A 17250-nucleotide genomic window follows, 5' to 3' on the forward strand; every position below is an offset into this window, starting at 1 on the left:
TGGCCACCCATCCCCGATGGTCGGTGGTGGGGACCAATTAGCAGTCGGAAGAGAGAGACGCCCGTCCAATGAGAGTGTTCGGGGCGGGGGTGTAGGGTATTTGGTCACTACGGCGACCGGGTGGGCCGAAGCGTAAGTTCTAGGGATGTGTCTCCTTTTGGGTGCTACTGGAGTTGGGAAGACTCTGCTGGTGAAACGACTACAGAATATCCTTACCGAGCGGCAGGGACGGAGGGAGGGAAGGAGCCAAAGATGAGCCCAGGATTCGGGTGATGCCCCAGACTCCCTAGGAGTGGGTCTGGACTAGCTACCTGAGGCTGCGTGGGCCCTCGGGGCGTCGCCGGCGCCCTCCCCTCCCAGCACCGCCCCCTCTTATTCTTCCTTAATCCGCCCGGAACAGCTGAGCTCCCGGGAGGGGAAAAGTGACCTTGGTGACCCACCCCCCACCCAGCCCACGGTAGGTGGTCAGCCCACCTGGGAGGGACCTTACTTAGGTGGCTCGGTGGAAAGAAGGCTGGACCTGGATCCAGAAGGACAGAACTGGGTCACAACCTCAGACACTGACGAGCTGTGTGATCCTGGGCAAGTCACTTAAAAAAACCCCAAAACCTGTCTGCCTCATTTTCATCATTTCTCAAATGAGAATGATAACAGCACCTACCTCCTAAGGTGGTTGTGAGGATCAATGAATAAGGTACTTTGCACCCTTCCAAATGCCTGATGTTATTAGAAATCATCAATAAACAAGGATTTATTAAGGACCTATTATTTACCAGTCAGCAAGCATTTATTAAATACCTACCATTTGCCAAGCCCTTTGCTAGATAGTTGGTAATCAAAATAAAAGGAATAAAACAGCCCCTATTAACAAGAAGCTCACCTAGTAGGAGACATATCAAGGATATATAGAGATATCCAGGCACACATTTACATATACATGTATGTGCATTATGCATACACACTGATGTGCCTATATACGTGTATGGATATTTATGTACATGTATACCTGTCATACCTGGACCAGTACATTTATGTACATATATATATGTTAATGAACATGTGTAATATACACATATTTGTGCTTGTACCTATAGATATATGTGAGTGTGCATATTGTGTATGCACCCAAAAATGTACCTATAGATATATATTCATGTATATATGTGTACATATATGTTTATGAATTTGTATCATGTACACATAAACTACTTGTACTATATGTGTATGTATATGTTTATGAATGTATTATATATACATACACATACTTGTACCTATATATTTATATGTATAAGCATATGCAGAATAAATACAAATAAAATAGTTTGATACTCAGTAGTTTTAGGAGCATAGGAGCAGTTGAGAAGATCAGGAAAGGTTTCATGTCAAAGGCCACGTAGGTGGAGCAAATCCAGGAAGATTTATCTTCCTGAGTTCATATCTAACCTGGGACACTTACTAGCAATGTGACCCTGGGCAAAGTCACTTAACCCTGTTTGCCTCAGTTTCCTCATCTATAAAATGAGCTGGAGAAGGAAATGGCAAACTACCAATCTTTGCCAGGAAAACCCCAAATGGTGTCATGACTGAAAAAACGATTGATCAACAGAAAGTTATACTTGAGCTGAGTGTTGAAGGATTCTATGAGGTGAAGGTGAGGAAAGAATACATTCTAGTCATGGGGGACAGTCCAAGCAAAGGCAGGGAGATCCAAGAGGAAATGTGTGTGTGAGGAACAGAAAGAAGGCCAGTTTAACTGGTTTGCAGAATGTGGAAGGGGAGTGAGGGTCTAATGAGATTGGAAAGATAGATTGGGGACAGATTGTAAAGTACTTGAAAAGGTAAACTGATCACAATGACCAACCTTGATTCCAAAGGAAAGATGATGAAGCTACCCACTTCCTGACAGAGGGAAATGGACTCAAAGTATAAAATTAGCTATGTTTTGTGGACATGACCAATGTGGGAATTTGTTTTGCTTGACTGCAGAAGTCAAAGTTTTGTTATGAAGGTTTTGCTTATATTCTGTTTTTCCATGGGGGTGGGGTAGAAAAAATATAAATTTTTGTTAATTGAAAAAATAATATAGTTGTTTTAAAAAGATAAACAGAAGACTTTATATTTTATCCTACAAACAAGAGAGATCCACTATAGCGCTTAAGGAAAATCATTTTAGAGCAGTGCAGAGGATGGATTGAAATGGGGAGGAGGCTTGGAGAAGGAATACCAATTAAGAGTCTGTTTCAATAATCTAGGCAAGAGGTGATAAGGACATGAACTAAGATATAAGCTCTGTGAGTAAAAAAGAAGCAGTTGGATACGAGCAATGTGAAGGCACAAAAAGGAGGACCAGGCAAGATTTGGTGATTAATTGGATATGGGGTATGACGGAGAATGAGTTGAGGGTTACACCAAGTTTATGAACCTAAAAGGCTGAAAATGTGGTGGTGCCATATTTCCTGTATAGAATTTTGTAGGAGAGATGGGTTTGCTAGGAAAAAAATGAGTTCTGATGGACATGCGGAGTTTGTGGTGTCTCTGGAACATCTAATTTGAAATGTCAGATAGGCTTAGGGAAGCACATAGGACCAGATTCTAGATAGAGGAGTAACAATAATAACTAACATTTACATAGTATGTACTGTTGTGCCAGGCACTTTACAGAAATTGTCTCCTTTGATCAAGCGTCTAAAGCCAGATTTAAACTCAGGTCTTCCTACCTCTAGCTCCAGCACTCTGTTAGACCATCTAGCTGCCTCTGTGTTTGTGGAGATGACAATTAAACCCATGGAAACTGATGAGGTCACTGCAAGAGAGAGTATAGACAAAAGTAGGGGACCCAGGATAGAGCCTGAGGGACACCAAGGGTTAGAGGAACATGATAAGGAGCTAGCAAAGGGGACTGAAGCCTTCAGAGGACAGGAATTATATCTGTTGGGTTTGCATCATAGTGTCACATGGAGCCAAAGAATTGAAAATCATTTACTTCTCCCCCCCATTTGCATTGAAGGTTTTTTTTTTCCTTTCACAGGTGGGTACTGATCTCACTGACATCATGGCCCAGAAAAAGATGACTATCCGGGAGTTAGGGGGATGCATGGGCCCCATCTGGTCCAGTTACTATGGAGACTGCCGCTCTGTCCTGGTGGGTCACAGTCTGTTAGACTTCCTTTAGGGATATGTGTCCTCATGCTGGTTTCATCCTCAGTTCTGTGTGGAGTAGACTTTAGATAATTCAGTGACTTTGGTTTAGGATACAAAGTCTATATTAAATTTTCCTTCTCTTGGAAAATACGATATTTTTTAGTATCTCAAAAGGATTTAGAGCTCAATCTGTTCATGTGTTTATATGTCTGTGTATGTGTGTGTCTTTATATAAATGTATCAAGAGAGTGAGAGGCTTCATATCATAAAGAAAGGGAAGATTTAGGTGGTACTTCCTCTAACACAGCAGTTCTCAAACTTTTTAGTCTCAGGGTCCTTTTACACTCTTAAAAATTATTTAGGAGCACCCCAACACACACATACACACACACACACCACACCAAAGAACTTTTTTTATGTGGGTTATATTTAGAAATTAGAATGTTTTAGTATTTTTTTTATCCCAAGGAGCCCCTGAAAAGTTTTTGGGAATCTCCAGGAGTCCCCAGACCACACCTCTCTGTAGCCCAGGCAACTCTGTAAGACTATAACTTACAGATGAGTTGCACAGCTCTATAGTAAAAAGAGTTTATGTACTTAAGATTGCTCTACACAGATGAAATCATAGCTCTGAACTTTTTCTTTAAAAAAAAAAAAAAAAGCTTATTGTGACCAGAGTAGAAATATTTGACTCTGTTGACCTGGAATCTATAAGCTTGATTTTGTGATTTTTAAAAATTATTTAATATTTGATAAAATTTCTTTCTGTTATAATCCTATGTATTTTATGTGTTTAAGAGCATTATTCTGAGAAAGGGTCCAAAGACTTACCAACCTGACTTAGGGTTCTATGAAACAAAAAAAGATTAAAAATTCCTGATTGAGAACATCATCAGACCTTTAGTACTGCTTTGAAGAAGTACCATTTGTGATACGAACCCAAGGAGCCTTTCCTTGGAACCCAAAGAGTTCTTCAAAGCAAAGAAGCTTCTGGGACCCTTGACCTTTTCTTTGAACCGTAGTGTTCTTCCTTGAATTATTCCACGATGTCCAGAATTGGCAGAGTCCCCATGGTCCCCTGTATTTGGGCATTCTTGACACTAACAGGTTCTCTGTCTTCCCTAGTTCATGATCGATGCTTCTGACCCCACCCAGCTTTCCTTATCCTGTAGTCAGCTTCTGGGCCTCCTTTCTGCAGAACAGCTAGCCGATGTATCTGTCCTGATCCTCTTCAATAAGATGTAAGGATGTTTGGGTGAATAGAGAAGGGTGGGGCAGGTTGCTGTTTGAGAAAGTGTGGGGTAGGGTTGGCATTGCCAGTCAGATGCATTATTCTCAGGTGTTTGATTTTGTTTGTTTGTTTTGGCTACAGTGATATGCCCTGTTACATGACCTTAGAGGAGATGAAGTCCCTAATCAGACTCCCAGATATCATTGCTTGTGCCACGCAGTGCATCACCACAGCAGAAATCAGTGCCCGGGATGGCACTGGTCTGGCAGCTGTCCTGCGCTGGCTACAAGACACCCACAAAGCCAACAGCTGATTGAAGGATGAAGAAATATAGGTAACATTCCTTTTCGAGACAGGACAGAAGAAGGTGTGCACTGTAGGGCTTTGTCCTCAGGGCAGAAAGGCCCAGGCTGAGCCACCAGAAGATGATGAAGGTGGCCTAAGCTCAACTGGCTGAGTTGGGAGGCAAATGGAGGGTGTTTACAGGGCTTGAAAATCTCTGGTAGCTGAATTGCAAACTGAAGAGGCTGACCACAGCTCTGAGAAGATGTTTTCGACACCTGAGTCACCCCTTGGAAAACTCATTTAGTCATTCCTAATGCCGCCTTGGAAAATCATACTACTTCTAGGCCTTTGATTTCTCCAGTGTAGTTTGCTGGCCTCTCTGGCCCTGATAAGGTGCACACCCCACCCTCATCCCCACCAACCCCTGATCTACCCCAGAAGCCCAAGCAGCATACAGGCACCTGGATTTGGCTTATTGATAATTATCTGGGCTCTACTTTTCTATCCAAATGCCAGAGGCATATGTGGTGGGTCTTCCATCAAGCAAGTGGTATAAATCTTAGGGGAATAAAGCCTAGATTTTAAAATGAAGCACGTGTATTTATTTAACACTTCTAGATTGACTGAAAATCACTGTATAATAAAACTTTTAATAATTCATATTCATATTATGCTTTAAGGTTTACAAAGTACTGTACATATCTGGGTACATGCAAGTTCCTTGAGAGTAGGGATTGTTTTTATTTTAGTATCCCTAATACAGCAGTATTTTTAAAAATTGAACAATAACCCTATATTATTATCCCTCTTTTGTATATGAGGCAAACTGACGTTCAGAAATGTTAAGTGATTTGTCTCGGTTTCATAGTTGGCAGTTGGCAGTATTTGAATGCACTGACTCCAACTCTATTACTCTTTCTACTACAGCATGCCACCTATACAAAATTCCTCTGTGGAAGACTTAAAATCTGTGATTCTTAAAATTGGGAAAGTTCATAGAAATCACAATACCTTCCTGTCCTCCCTATACAAAAAAATCCCCCTACATGTTCAATGTTAAGAGAATTTCTGATCTCATGAGGCAGTCCATTCAATTGTTGGACAACTCTGACTGTTAAGTACTAGTACTTCCTTAAGTTGAACTTGTTAGAACTTTCGCTCTCTGATCCTTGGGATTGCTCTCTGGAGCTCCATAAGATATCTGCACCTAGATATGTGCACAAAACAGCACTTGAAAATATCTGAAGCACGTTTACATTCCTGCCACTTCCTCATCCCTCCTTTCCACCTAATCTCATCTTAATTATCAACAAAAATACATAAACATTTATGCACCTGCTATGTGCCAAGCACTGTGTTAAACTACTTTCAAGGTTATGCATCCCTCAGGTCTTTGCTTGACTTGATCTTTCCTGGAGACTTCTTAGTCTAGAAGCATAATCCTTTTGTCACACCAAATCTTACAGATGTGAATCTAGTAATAAATTTTCCCTAAATTTTTCCTGCCATCTTTTGGAAGAGTAAGACTCCTTGGGCAATGAAAGGATTTGAGGCGTTCCTCAGATCTGTTCCTACTTCATTCAGTTTGCTCAGAAGCAATTTGCTCAAGGACTTCGCCTCTGCATCATTTCCATGTGTCCATTCAACTGAATATAATCTTTATCAAATGGCAAATGACTAGGAAAAACTTTCTGGCATTCTTTACCAGGCAATACATGGCAGAGTCATTCAGCTGGAACAATAAACCTTGCTATACGCCCAATCAGGAAGGGCCCAGGCTGGAAGAATCATGGTATGACACTGTTGGGGGTCACTCCAGTGAACAAGCAATACTAATCATAATGCACATTCCCTGTTTGTTGTTACTCATCCTTGTGGAAGAAGACCTATGTCTTCAGGAGAGTGACGTCTTGACTTGTAAGTGACCTGGATATAAATGAGGCAGGGATGTGCAGTCATCAGCCTCACTGTTCTCCAGAGTTATAGGAGTCCCAGTGGAGTGGGAGACCTTGACCTTTTTAAGCCAAGGCCTTTCCCAGATATCAGTTTGTTTGAGGCAACTCCCAGTCACCAAATAAAGGCTAAATAAGAATTGAGGCAAAAGATGGTCTAGTTTGCCTTTTTTTTTAAATGCTTTATTAACTTCTGATTTACATCATTCGTTTCTGCCAGATTTTGAGTTACAAATTTTCTCCCCGTTTTTCCCCTACCCACCGCCCCAAAATAGCAGTCCCACAGGATATGCCCTCCTCCAATCTGCTCTCTCCCATATTTTCTCCCATACCCCTTTCGACTTTTCCACTGGATCTCTATGCCTCAGTGCCTGTATATCTTATTTCCCAATTACATGTAAAATAGTATTAATAGTAGTATATGTATATATACATATACATATATAATTTGAATATTTGATTTTAAAACTTTGAATTCCAGATTCATTGCCTTCCTCCCTTGTCACCCACCCTTATTGGGAAGATAAGCAGTTCAGTACAGGTTGTACATGTGTGGCTAATGCAAAACAATAACATAGTAGATATATTGCAAAAGACTGACTATTTTTCCCTCCCTCCTATCCCACCTCCCACTTGTTCTATTCTCTGCTTTGATCCTGTCCCTTTTCAAAAGTGGGTGCTTCCAACTTCCCTCCCCCCCAGCCTGCCCTCCCTTCCATTATCTCCCCTCTTATCCCCTTCCCCCCCCCACTCTCCTGGAGGGTGAGATACCCTATTTAGTGTGTATTTCATTCCCTCCTCAAGCCAAATTCAATAGGAATAAGGTTGACCCATTCCCTTTTGCCTTCCTATTCTTACCCTCCATTGTAACCATTTTCTCTTGCCTCTTCTGTATGAGATAGTTTACCCCAATCTGTCTCTCCCCATCTCCTCTCATTATATTCCTCTCTCACCTCTTAATTTCCCCTTTTAAGTATCATCCCTTCCTGTTAAAAGGTCCTGTGCCCTCTATGTATACCTGTAAACATATATACACACATTCACATATGTATTCATATGCCCATATACCCTCATATAGACATATATATTTCTATTCCCTTCAACTACTGAGAAAAGTTTCATAAGTTACAATTATTGTTTTTCCATGTAGGAATGTTAATAGTTCAACTTTGATAAGTTCCTTATGATTTCTTTTCCCTGTTTTACCTTCTCATGCTTCTCTTGCTTCTTGTATCTGGCAATGAGGAGAAGAATGCCTTATAAAAAACAGAATTTGCCAGATAGAAAAAGAATCTCAAAAGCTCACTGAGGAGAATCATTGCTTCAGAATTAGATTGGAGCAAATGGAAGCTAATGACTTTATGAGAAATCAAGATGCTGTTAAACAGATCCAAACAAATGAAAGAATAGAAGGCAATGTGAAATATCTCATGGGAAAAACCACTGACCTGGAAAATAGATCCAGGAGAGATCATTTAAAAATTATTGGACTACCTGAAAACCATGATCAAAGTAAGAACCTAGAAATCATCCTCCAGGAAGTTCTCAAAGAAAACTGCCCTGATGTTTTAGAACCAGAAGGCAAAACAGAGGTTGAAAGAATCCACCGATCCCCTCCTGAAAAAGATCCCCAAAAGAAAACTCCTAGGAATATTATAGCCAGGTTCTGGAATTCCCAGATTAAGGAGAGAATATTACAAGCAGCCAGGAAGAAACAATTTGAATATTGTGGAAACACAATCAGGATAACCCAGGATCTGGCAGCTTCTACACTGAGGGATCAAAGGGCTTGGAATATGATATTCCAGAGGTCAAAGGAGCTGGGATTAAAACCAAGAGTCACCTACCCAGCAAAACTGAGTATCATGTTTCAGGGGAAAATATGGTCATTCAGTGGAATAGAGGACTTTCAAGCATTCTTGATGAAAAAACCAGAGTTGAATAGAAAATTTGACATTCAGATACAAGAAGCAAGAGAAGCATGAGAAGGTAAAACAGGGAAAAGAAATCACAAGGAACTTATCAAAGTTGAACTACATTCCTATATGGAAAAACGATAATTGTAACTGATTAAACTTTTTCTCAGTATGAAAATAGTTGAAGGGAATAGAAATATACATATATATGCAAATATATGTCTATATAGGAGGGTATATGGGCATATGAATACATATGTGAATGTGTGTATATATGTTTACAGGTATACATAGATAGAGGGCACAGGACCTTTTAACAGGAAGGGATGATACTTAAAAGGGGAAATTAAGAGATGAGAGAGGAATATAATGAGAGGAGATGGGGAGAGACAGATTGGGGTAAGCTATCTCATACAGAAGAGGCAAGGGAAAATGGTTACAATGGAGGGTAAGAATAGGAAGGCAAAAGGGAATGGGTCAACCTTATTCTCATTGAATTTGGCTCGGGGAGGGAATGACATACACACTAAATGGGGTATCTCACCCTCCAGGAGAGTAGGGGGGGGAGGGGATGAGAGGGAGATAATGGAAGGGAGGGCAGGCTGGGGGGGAGGGAAGTTGAAAGCACCCACTTTTGAAAAGGGACAGGATCAAAGCAGAGAATAGAACAAGTGGGAGGTGGGATAGGAGGGAGGGAAAAATAGTCAGTCTTTTACAATATATCTACTATGTTATTGTTTTGCATTAGCCACACATGTACAACCTGTACTGAACTGCTTATCTTCCCAATAAGGGTGGGTGACAAGGGAGGAAGGCAATGAATCTGGAATTCAAAGTTTTAAAATCAAATATTCAAATATATATATATATATATATATACTATTATTAATACTGTTTTACATGTAATTGGGAAATAAGATATACAGGCACTGGGACATAGAGATCCAGTGGAAAAGTCGAAAGGGGTATGGGAGAAAATATGGGAGAGAGCAGATTGGAGGAGGGGATATCCTGTGGGACTGCTATTTTGGGGTGGTGGATAGGGGGAAAACGGGGAGAAAATTTGTAATTCAAAATCTGGTGGAAATGAATGATATAAATCAGAAGTTAATAAAGCATTTGAAAAATGAAAGAAAAAAAAGAACAAAGAACTCTCATGGATAGCAGAAACAGCAAAGTAATTTTCAGGAAGTTTCCAGTTCTAGAACACAGTCCCAGAGAGCTGAGTAAATACCAGAGAAACATCAGGTATATGGTCCTTCCCTCCAAGTTAAGCATTAAGGTAAATGAAAAGTTAAGCAACCTGAGAGTTCAATCTTCAGTAAGAGAAATTCTCACACTACCCCTTCTATTTCATGGTCTGTCCTGATTTGATCATTCTTCTGCTTCATTGCAACTATTTTCTATCAAAGCCTATGGAAGAAGTAGGCATATGTGGTTGATGGGGCAGAAAGGACCAAGGTCTAAGATATTCACAAGCTTTTTTATTTCATAGGGTTCAGATCAGCAATTCTGGACACTTATGATTCTCAATGACTGATCATTATAAGCCCATGGACATTTTAAGATAGTCCCCAAAGGTTTTTACAAAATAATCTTACACCAAGAAATTCAACAATAACACCTCTATCCTGTTGTGCTAACTATTTCAAGGGCTTATTGGCTGCTAAAATCTGAGAGTCCCTTCTAGGTAATACAGTATATTTGGAGCTCTGACTCACATCACCTTCTGAACCATAAGTCAGGAATGGAGACCCCACCAGGGAATTTGGAGAAATGCTAGCTTTCATGCTAAACTGTACTTTTTGTACTTTGCTGGGTGACTTAATAATTCCCAAGCATATAGTCACATAGTTAAACTATTAAATGACATTGAGGTTTAAGAATAGTTTCAAAACTACTCCACAAAGTAGGACAGTCAAATTTCCATGATTTTGGTTTTCAGGGATGATTGATCACTCCTGTTTCTCCCTTCTCCTCTTCACCCAGCAAAGTATGTAGTAAAACACATTCCTTGCCAGAGGACTTTTGATAAAGGCTTTGTTTCCATTTGGAACAAGGTGTAGGGTATTTGAGAAGGAACACATAGATTCAAGAAGGGTAGACTAAGTTATCTGGGTGAGTATACAAGTTTCGTATTCTGCAAATGGAACTGAGCGATTTTTCTTAACTTAGAATATGCATCTTCCCTGAAGAATTTCTGAAGTCGAACAAGATGGTCTTTAATATGTCCAAAGAAGAATACGGAATATAGCCCCCAAAGTAAAGAAATGTACTGAGCTGGTTAGCCATAATAGCAGCACAGGTAGCTTGCAGGGGTGGGGAACCTGTGGCCTCAAGGACACATGACCTTCTAGGTCTTCCGGTGTAACCTTTTGACTGAGACCTGATTTTACAGAAGAAATCTTTTTATGAAGGGGATTTGTTCTGTGAAGTTTGGATTTAGTCAAAGGGCTGCATTTAAGGAACTAGAGGGCCACATGTGGCCTCAAGGCCACGGGTTCCCCACTCCTGGGATAAAGATGGGTGTCAGAAAAACTATTTGCCTCAAGGTATCTGTGGCTATTTCCTTTATAGACTCACTTTATTAGTGATAATGAGGTGGTACTGTAATAATTAAGGTAAGTAAATTTCACCATTAAGTGAAATATTCAAAGTTGGTGAAACCTATGATCTTGTAACAAAAAACCTATTTGTGCAGGTACTTATCTTCAGAGGCTTCAGAATTCCTTAGTCAGGCCAATACTTTTGCTGTCTTGTCAATTCTAGTGCCACAGCATATCTCATCATTCTTTCCATTCCCACTATAACTGCCCAATTCAAACTTTCATCTCATCTTACCTAGACATGACACCACTTTAATAGCATCTTAATTGGTTTTCATGTGTCCATTCCATCCCTTTTCTAATCCATACTTCACATTTCCATCCTTCATGTACTACTCAATCACATTACTCCTCTACTTAAAAATTCTTAATGGCTCTCTATTGTCTACTGGATAAAGTATAAACTACTGATGTTGGCAATCAAGGTACTAAACAATCTGACTGCAGCTTATCTGCCATATGTTACCCTGCTCTTGCCTCAGTGACCCACACTTCACTCTCCATACCTAGTAAGGTCCTTGAATAAGAATGAAACTTACTAGGTAAGGTTGACTTATTAAGACTAGAGTCCTAAAAAAAAAAAAAAAACTAGCTGTGTAACCTTGGGCAAGTTGCTTAACCACAATTTCCCTCCAAAAGGCAAAAAAAAAAAAAAAGACTAGAGTCCTCTGTGTTTTATCTATCCTTGTGCACCTAGCACAAGGCTTTGAACATAGTAAGTGCTTAAGGAATGGTCTGGGCTCTTATCCCATGTCTGGGAGACTTCTATAGTCTTCTAACTAGGAAGGCTTGAGGAAAGAAGGGAATTGACCTAGTGATCTATAGACAATAACTGCAAGGATTTTGATTGGGTGGTAGATATGAATAGCATGAATTTCAAAAGAAGAGAGATTACTAAGTGATAGAGGAAGGGGAAGAACTTGGAAGTGGCAATGGGGGGGGGGGTGGCAAGGAGTATTCCAACTCCCCTGCCTCCACCAGTGAGTTGAAGAGAATGAATGAAGATGGAACCCATACTGGAAAGAGTGACCACAGAAGTTGTATCATTAGGGGGACGTCAAGTTTCAGTAAGAGTTAGTAGATGGAAGGAATGGGAGAGGAATATATTTAAGAAGTTTACTACCTATGGAACAGGCATTTGGGAGGACACAGATCTGGCCATACTTCCTGATGTCAGAATGATCCTGGACATCTGGGTCTCACAAAAAATCAGGGCAAGGACTGTACAACTGTCCAGACCAAGACCTGGCTACAACAGATGTGCTTATCTACCATTTCAGACAAACTTTACTTCCCACAAGACTAACTTTATTTCCCACACCTATTTTGTGGGGTTTTGACTTTAAATATTCCCCCTTTCCCGATGGTCAGGGCAGCTCTCCTAAGGTTTCCTCGGGAAACTGTCGCTGGCCAGCTCAATAAAATGATGCTCAGAACTATTGGCTTGGCTTGGCTTGGGTCATTTCTCTCAATCAGTCCATTTCACATCCTTCAGTGATCAAAAGCATATTCTAATGCACATAGTAGCAGGGATTCCATCAAGTCTACTACTATGCTTTCCAGACATGTCTCTACTGTATGATAGCTCTTATTCGCAAATCAATCATTATATTCAGATTAAAGAGGATCTAATCTCCTAATGTTATATATGATCAAACTCTAGATATCATTCCAAAATATTAATACTTCTATATAATGAAATATAAATGTAAAACAAAGCTTATTACCAATTTAGTGCCATTAATCCAATTGAATTAACATATAAATCATCTATATGTAAAACATTCTACACATATGTCTCCCAATCTTGACATCCTATAAGGGTTACATTCAGAAACCAGTATAGAGTAATTATTATTTTTAATCTCATAGCTATAAAGGCATGACACCATCAATTACTATTCACAATGCAAATCAACTATGCCATGAATAATAATTGGCCACAATTAATTTTTCAAACCCAGTTTAAATCCAGATTTAAAATTGCTTGGTTCTAAAGGTTTCTTTATAATATCAGCTATTTTTCCAAAATCCCTTTTTTAGACTTGTGCTGCAGCTTTCTTCAGTCTAAGCCTTTCTTTCTTTTTTTGCTTTTTCATTTGACTCTTGCTGAAAATTCTTGTAAGCAGCATGAAAATAAGGACCTTGTGGTGAAATCAGTCCTTGGAGAGCTAGGGTGTGGTATTTTTGGAAAGAATATTTTACTTCTAACCCAGCAAAAATGAAAGATCACCCAAGTGATTGGTAACCCTGCCCATTCAGAGACAAGATCAACACATTCTGTGGGAGTGACACAAAGACCTATTTTGGCAAGAGGCAGTGAGAAACTATTTTGCCTTTTGGGAGGGAAACACCATAACTCTATATTCAACTTTCACTCCATATCTGGTTAACAAAATTCTGACAGAGTACCCCTAGGTTAAGATTAGATCCTCAATCAATCCATACATCTTAGATATTGTGTGAAATTCTGAAGATTACAAAGACAGGCAAAAAGTTTCTGCCCTCAGGGAGCTTACATTCTAAAAAGAGGAACAACATGTAAATAAATAGGTATATAGAAGCTATAACATGCAGAATAAGTGGAAGGAAACCTTAGAGGCTCTAGCAGTGAGAGACTCCTTCTTTTCCATGATTATGTCTAGGCTGGAGATCCCAGTCTTCTATTACAGATAAAACTACCTTACTTATATGGGTACCTAGGTAGTACAGTGGTTAAAGTGCTGGACCTAGAAACAAGAAGACTCATCTTCCTGGATTCAAATGTGGCCTCAGACACTTACTAGCTGTGTGACCCTGGACAAGTCACTTAACCCTGTTTACCTCAGTTTCCTTATCTATAAAATGATTTGGAGAAGGAAATGGAAAACCACTCTGATGGGGTTTAGGCTCTAGGAACCCCCTTGAATCTTCCCACTTGATGAGGTATTTGCTTGAGTCCATAAGCCTTTATTATCACTAGGCCCAAATCTCCTTTACTCTTAACCTAATTTAGCCCTTCATTGTCTAGTTACTTCCCATCCTTGATCCTATCAAAATATCCATACCCAAATCTGTTACCCTTAAACTAGCCTAGCCCTCCATTGTCTGTCATATCCAGGTAGCCTTCAGCTATTTCCCACCCTTAATCCCATTCTTGGAGTTTGACCTCAGTTCCTCAAGATCCTCCTTAGACTCCTCCTCAAGACCCTCCCCAAACCCCTTGCTTGGGGTACAGGGACCCCAAAAATCCCCTACCCAAAAATTAAAAGTCAGAGGTGTCTTGAGGTGAGAACAGGAAGCTTTTATTCAGTTCTGGCGAGAAGAGGGCATCTCTTCCACCAGGAAGGACCAGTGGAATGAGTTGTGTTACAGAAGACAAAACAAAACTTTATGCCCTAATGCAGACAAGCCCCCTCCCACCACTATCTCTTCCTCCTATTGGCTGGGAGGTGGGCTTACAGTCTGGGCATATAAAGGACAAAGAACAGAGAAGCAGGGTAGAGCCAGTTCAAATGTACATACCTTTATTCAGAAAAAGCTAAAACAAGGAAGGGGAAGGTCCTAGGAGACTTCTAGAGGGCTTAATGCTATTGTAGCAGCAAGGGGGGGAAGGGTCCTGACTTGTATAATTTTATAGGAAACCCAGGACTCAGGCCTGTCTGGTCTGCCTCTGGTTTTCAGTGTAATCTCTCTCTTTTCTCACTTTGAGGAGTCTTCACAGAAAGTGCATCCTATTCACTCTTCTCTAGACCACCCCCAAATCCTCCCATACTCTTTCTGTATATAAGATCCATCTTGTCTCCATGAAGGTGCTGAGAATTCAATCTAGTGCAAACTCACTCTGTGTTAGATTATTCTGGCCTACTTGCCCAATACAAACATCACAAATACTTAGGCTCCTTAAGAGGGTACCCATTATGGAGAATCTTTAATAAACTTTTCTTTGGCTGAGAAAAGACTTGAGTTGAATTCATTCAGCAGGACCCGGAATGTTGGTATTTGGGGGTCTGAAAGCACCCCTGAACCCCAAACCTCAACAATTCTAGTTGCCAAAACAACACCAAATGGGATCATGAGTAAAATCAGGGATTTGCTTGAACTCTACCCCAAACCCCTCCAAATACCTGTAAAAAATTACTCTAAACAAATTCTAGAGCTACAGAACCCACAAAATGACAGAGTGAAGTAAATCTCCAGCCCAAGACAACCTGTAAGGTTGACAGGAAGTGTCTATCTTACTGGACTGTGAGCTGAGCGCAGTCTGGCATGGGCCACATCAGCACAGAGAGGACTGGAGCAGGCCTCAGGAGACTGAATCACTGGCAACTGTGGCAGTTTCCAGACTTCCCAACACACAAACGCCAAAGACAACATAGAAGGTCAGTGGGAAAATTCTGCAGACCTGAGTGAAAGAGGAATGAGATCTGGGCTCAGTTCCAGGGTGGCAGAGGTGGCAGTGGCAGTGGCAGTGGTAGTGGTAGTGGTGGCGGCAACAGCAGCAGCGGTTGTTTCCTGATCTCTGGGCCCACAGATGGTGAGGAATTGAGATTAAGCAGCTGATCAGAGGGAGACTGCAGGGTTCTCTTCATTGGTACTGAGGCAGGATTCTCTTGCTTTGTTCTGCCCGGATCTGGGTCACAGTCTTGGGTAGCGATCCTGGTGATGATGAGCACTGCTGTGGTGGAGCCTGTAGCAGCAATAGAGAGGGGACCTTCCTCATAGTTCCAAGGCAGAAAAGAGTGCTTGTGGTCACTCATAGACCAGAATGCAGGACAGGAGAGTAGTTAACACCTCTCCTTTGAACATACCACCTTAGAAGAGCTGAAAATGTATCTCTGAAAAGTATCTAGAAGTATCTCTGAAAATAGCTATAGAAAACCCCTGAAGCTTGGGACAGTACACCCACCCCCACCCTTATCCTCACCCCCACTGGAAGCATAGTCCTATCTTAACAAAGAGTTAGAAAGTCAGGTCTTTGGCAGGTAAACTGAGTAAACAGCATAAAAATACTCAGATTATAGAATCTTACTTTAGTAACAAAGAAGATCAAAACATACAACCAGAAGAAAAAAAATCAAAGTCAAAGCTCCTACATCTAAAATATAAATTGGACACAGGTCATAAAAGAGTTCAAAAAGGATTTTGAGAGTCAAGCAAGAGAAGTAGAGGAAAAATTGGAAAGAGAAATGAGAGTGATGCAAGAAAATCATGAAAAACGAGGCAACAGCTTGCTAAAGGGGACCCCAAAAAATACTGAAAAAAATAACACCTTAAAAAATAGACTAATCCAAATAGCAACAGAGGTCCAAAAAGCCAATGAGGAGAAGAATGCTTTAAAAAGCAAAATTGGCCAAATGGAAAAGGAGGTCCAAAAGTTCACTGAAGAAAATAATTCCTTCAAAATTAGAGTGGATTGGAGTGGCTAGGTGGCACAGTGAATAGAACACTGGCCCTGAAGTCAAGAGGACTTAAGTTCAAATCCAGCCTCAGACACTTAACACTTACTAGTTGTGTGACCTTGGGTAAGTCACTTAACCCCAATTGCCCTGCCTTCCCCCCTCCAAAAAGCAAAAAATAAATGAATAAATTATAATGGAGCAAAAGGAAGCTAATGACTTTATGAGAAATCAAGAAACTATAAAACAAAACCAAAAGAATGAAAAAATAGAAGACAATGTGAAATATCTCACTGGAAAAACAACTGACCTAGAAAATTGATCCAGGAGAGATAATTTAAAAATTATTGGACTACCTGAAAGTCATGATCAAAAAAAAGAGCCTAGACATCATCTTCCAAGAAATTATCAAGGAAAACTGCCCTGATATTATAGAACCAGAGGGAAAAATAGAAATTGAAAGAATCCACCAGGGGGCAGCCAGGTGGCTCAGTGAGTAAGAGCACCGGTTCCAGTGTCGGGATGACCTGGAGATCGAATCCCGGGCTCAGACACTCAGCACAGCACCCAGAAATAACTGGCCGTGTAAGCTTGAGCAAGTTACTTAACCCTGATTGCTTAAAAAAAAAAAAAAGAATCCACCAATAACCTCTTGAAAGAAATACCAAAAGGAAGACTCCTAGGAATATTGTAGCCAAATTCCAGAGTCCCCAGGTCAAGGAGAAAATATTTCAAGCAGCC

General features: G+C 40.5%; 1 protein-coding gene across 2 annotated transcripts; it reads left to right on the forward strand.

The window, feature by feature from the left end:
* On the forward strand, positions 1 to 5248 carry ARL16 (ARF like GTPase 16). 2 transcript variants are annotated; one of them, XM_069064073.1, is made up of 5 exons: positions 1 to 206; positions 399 to 457; positions 3029 to 3142; positions 4267 to 4382; positions 4514 to 5248. In XM_069064073.1, the coding sequence occupies exons 1-5, from the start codon at positions 146 to 148 to the stop codon at positions 4683 to 4685; spliced, it is 522 nt and encodes a 173-aa protein (XP_068920174.1). In that variant the 5' UTR covers positions 1 to 145; the 3' UTR covers positions 4686 to 5248. The 2 variants fall into 2 exon arrangements, with proteins under 2 accessions (XP_068920174.1, XP_068920175.1); XM_069064074.1 differs by having other exon boundaries at positions 128 to 694.
* The last annotated feature ends 12002 nt before the right edge of the window (positions 5249 to 17250 follow it).

Source organism: Petaurus breviceps, unplaced genomic scaffold (assembly GCF_028583685.1).
Source record: "Petaurus breviceps papuanus isolate PSGF00001 unplaced genomic scaffold, PetGlider_PUasm1.0 90617, whole genome shotgun sequence".
NCBI lineage: Eukaryota > Metazoa > Chordata > Mammalia > Diprotodontia > Petauridae > Petaurus > Petaurus breviceps.

Bases quoted from the DNA above. Each gene is read 5' to 3' on its own strand.
- ARL16 (XM_069064073.1), top strand. From the start codon at position 146: ATGTGTCTCCTTTTGGGTGCTACTGGAGTTGGGAAGACTCTGCTGGTG. The intron at 207-398 runs ATATCCTTACCG...TCCGCCCGGAAC, and splicing joins GCTGGTGAAACGACTACAGA to AGCTGAGCTCCCGGGAGGGG. The intron at 458-3,028 runs GTAGGTGGTCAG...TTCCTTTCACAG, and splicing joins CACCCCCCACCCAGCCCACG to GTGGGTACTGATCTCACTGA.